This window comes from Cotesia typhae, unplaced genomic scaffold (genome assembly GCF_013202065.1).
Source record: "Cotesia typhae breed Kobodo isofemale line unplaced genomic scaffold, CoteBio_Ctyphae contig_20, whole genome shotgun sequence".
NCBI classification, from domain to species: Eukaryota; Metazoa; Arthropoda; class Insecta; order Hymenoptera; family Braconidae; genus Cotesia; species Cotesia typhae.
In genome coordinates, this window is record NW_027423725.1 from 4,866,424 (window position 1) to 4,868,838 (window position 2,415).

The 2,415-nt window shown below is 31.7% G+C and overlaps 1 protein-coding gene across 1 annotated transcript; it reads left to right on the plus strand.

Moving 5' to 3' along the window:
* Positions 1-208: 208 nt before the first annotated feature.
* LOC141537981 (uncharacterized) lies at positions 209-1,819 on the plus strand. Its single transcript, XM_074259212.1, is given in 5 exon segments — positions 209-549; positions 629-895; positions 963-1,262; positions 1,348-1,432; positions 1,435-1,819. Coding segments are annotated over 5 exon segments (1,209 nt in total). The 5' UTR covers positions 209-300; the 3' UTR covers positions 1,743-1,819.
* The last annotated feature ends 596 nt before the right edge of the window (positions 1,820-2,415 follow it).

The window sequence follows — 2,415 nt, forward strand, 5'->3', positions numbered from 1 at the left end:
TACGCAAGGTCATTAAGCCATGAAATATGAAGAATCAATCTAATTTATTATGTGTCACTCAGAAGCATCCTCGGTGACAAGCTGTCAGTATATAATAGCATACAATAATTTGCTCTAAGACTAGAACATTAGAATAAAAGTAATTATAAATTTTGTTAAGACAAAGATGACTTTTATCTATTATACTGTCTGAAGTAGATAAGGAGGTATGAAAACTAGTTAGATATTGAACACTGCTACAGTCGTTAGATATATTCTTTGATTCAAACATTAACTTAAAAAAAACAGAATCCCACAAATATGACTAAGCCTGCATGGTTAACAGCCGAATGTATAGAACGCATTCTCAGTGATGTTGATAAAGATTATTCGATTTCTATTAAAAATATTGAGGTGAAATTAGCGACAAGCAAAGGTGATAATTATTGCAGTGAAATGTATCGAGTTTACTTTGATCTGACGCGCGATGATGCTGGAAAAAGAGTTTCTAAAAATGGAACGATTTTAGTAAAAGTTGCCTCAACAGATCTACAGATACACAAAGAATTAGTGAGGGATATAAATAATAGATTGCTTAATAATAGTAATTAATCATGATTCTGGCTGTGTTTCATTTTATCTGTTTCAGATCGAGGATATTAATATATTCGACAATGAAATAAAGATGATGACTTGTACTTTGAAAGACATGGAATCAGTACTAAAAGACACTAAATTAAGTGGAAGATGTTACTATACTCAACGCAGCAATCCTCCGGTTTTAGTTCTCGAAGATTTGGCTCCCTTAGGATTCCGTATGGCTGACCGTCAAAATGGTCTTGATCTCTCTCATTCTGTTTTGGCGATACGAAGACTAGCTAAATTTCATGCGAGTTCTGTATTTGTTATTGAAAAGGTTAGTTTTGCATAGCTCTGTTTGATTTGTTGATAATGTATATTAACTTTCTGTAAGTTTTTTATAGAACCCAAAAGTTAAGAAGCTTTACTCCAAAGGATTGTTCGACACTCGCTGTCCTCCGGAATTGTATAAACTATTCGTGAATGGAGTAAAAGCAATGACAAAAGCAGCTGAGTCCTGGTCAGAAGTGAGTAAACAATGTGTCGAAAAGCTAAAAAACTTGCAAAATGCAGCTTATTCTAAAGCTTGCGAAATAGGAAAGCTCAGAGAAGATGAGTTCAATGTTATCAACCACGGAGACTTTTGGGTAAATAATATGATGTTCAAGTACGACGATAACGGAAACGTTATAGATCACATATTTGTAAGTAATTTTGATGAGTTAGGATTAATTGATGTATTTTGATAAATAATTTGATAAGTTAGGATTAATTGATGTTTATTTGCAGGTTGACTTCCAAATTTGCGTTTACGGAACCCCTGCATTAGACTTACAATATTACTTAAACACGAGTCCGCGTGAAGAGGTGCTGATTATCATAAAAATTTGCTAATTGAAGAGTATCAAAAAACACTGTCGTTGACAATGAAAAAAATTGGCTGCGAAACTTGCGCCCCTAGTTTAGAACATCTTAAAAAAATATTATTAGAAACAGAGTTTCTCGGTTTTGTGGTTGCTTCTGTGAGTCTACCGATCATGATTGTTGCCAAAGATCACGCGCAAGGGCTTGATGAATTGGCGAGTAATGGAGAGTTCAGCCCCAAAGCCTACAGCAATGAAGCTTATAGGATCAAGATGGTTAGGAGACTCAAAGAGTGGAATGATCTTGGAATTTTTGATTGAAAATAATACGAATAGATATCATCTTATTATGTATACATATTAGAGTGTCTCAAATAAATCGAATATTTTTTTTCTAATGAACGTTGAAAAATCGTCAGAGTATCTCTAGAAAAAGATCCTCTGAAAATATGAGCTCTCAATGTTAATATTTAGAGACTACTTTAAGATTGTGTCCAAGAAATAAAAAAAAGTTCGAATTAATTTATTCTCTAATAATTCTAAGTCGTGCATTTAATTTTTGAGTGCTCAAAATTACAATACTATGTATTTGCACAACTTTACCTTATCTAGAAGTTGCAAAAAACGAAAAGAAAATTTTTTTTTTAATTCAAAAATTCACATTTTTGGAAAAAAAAAACACAGTTCTAAAAATTTCAAGATCTTTTAAAATCAGTACAAGATATTATACAAAAAAATTGAGCCAATTTAATGTCGATCGACATTTTTGACGATGTTAAAAAATCAAAATTTGGCGTTTTGCAAAATTTTACTCCAAAATATTTTTTTTTTTCAATAGCCCCAAGTGTACCCTTTCAAACAAACGAAAGATAATTTCTGTATCTACAATAGCGTTCGAGATATTACAAAAACAAAGTTGAAAAACTGGAAAAATCACAAAATTTTGAATTTGCATATCTTTTGAAAAAAAATTTTTTTTCGGAGTTATGTTAAA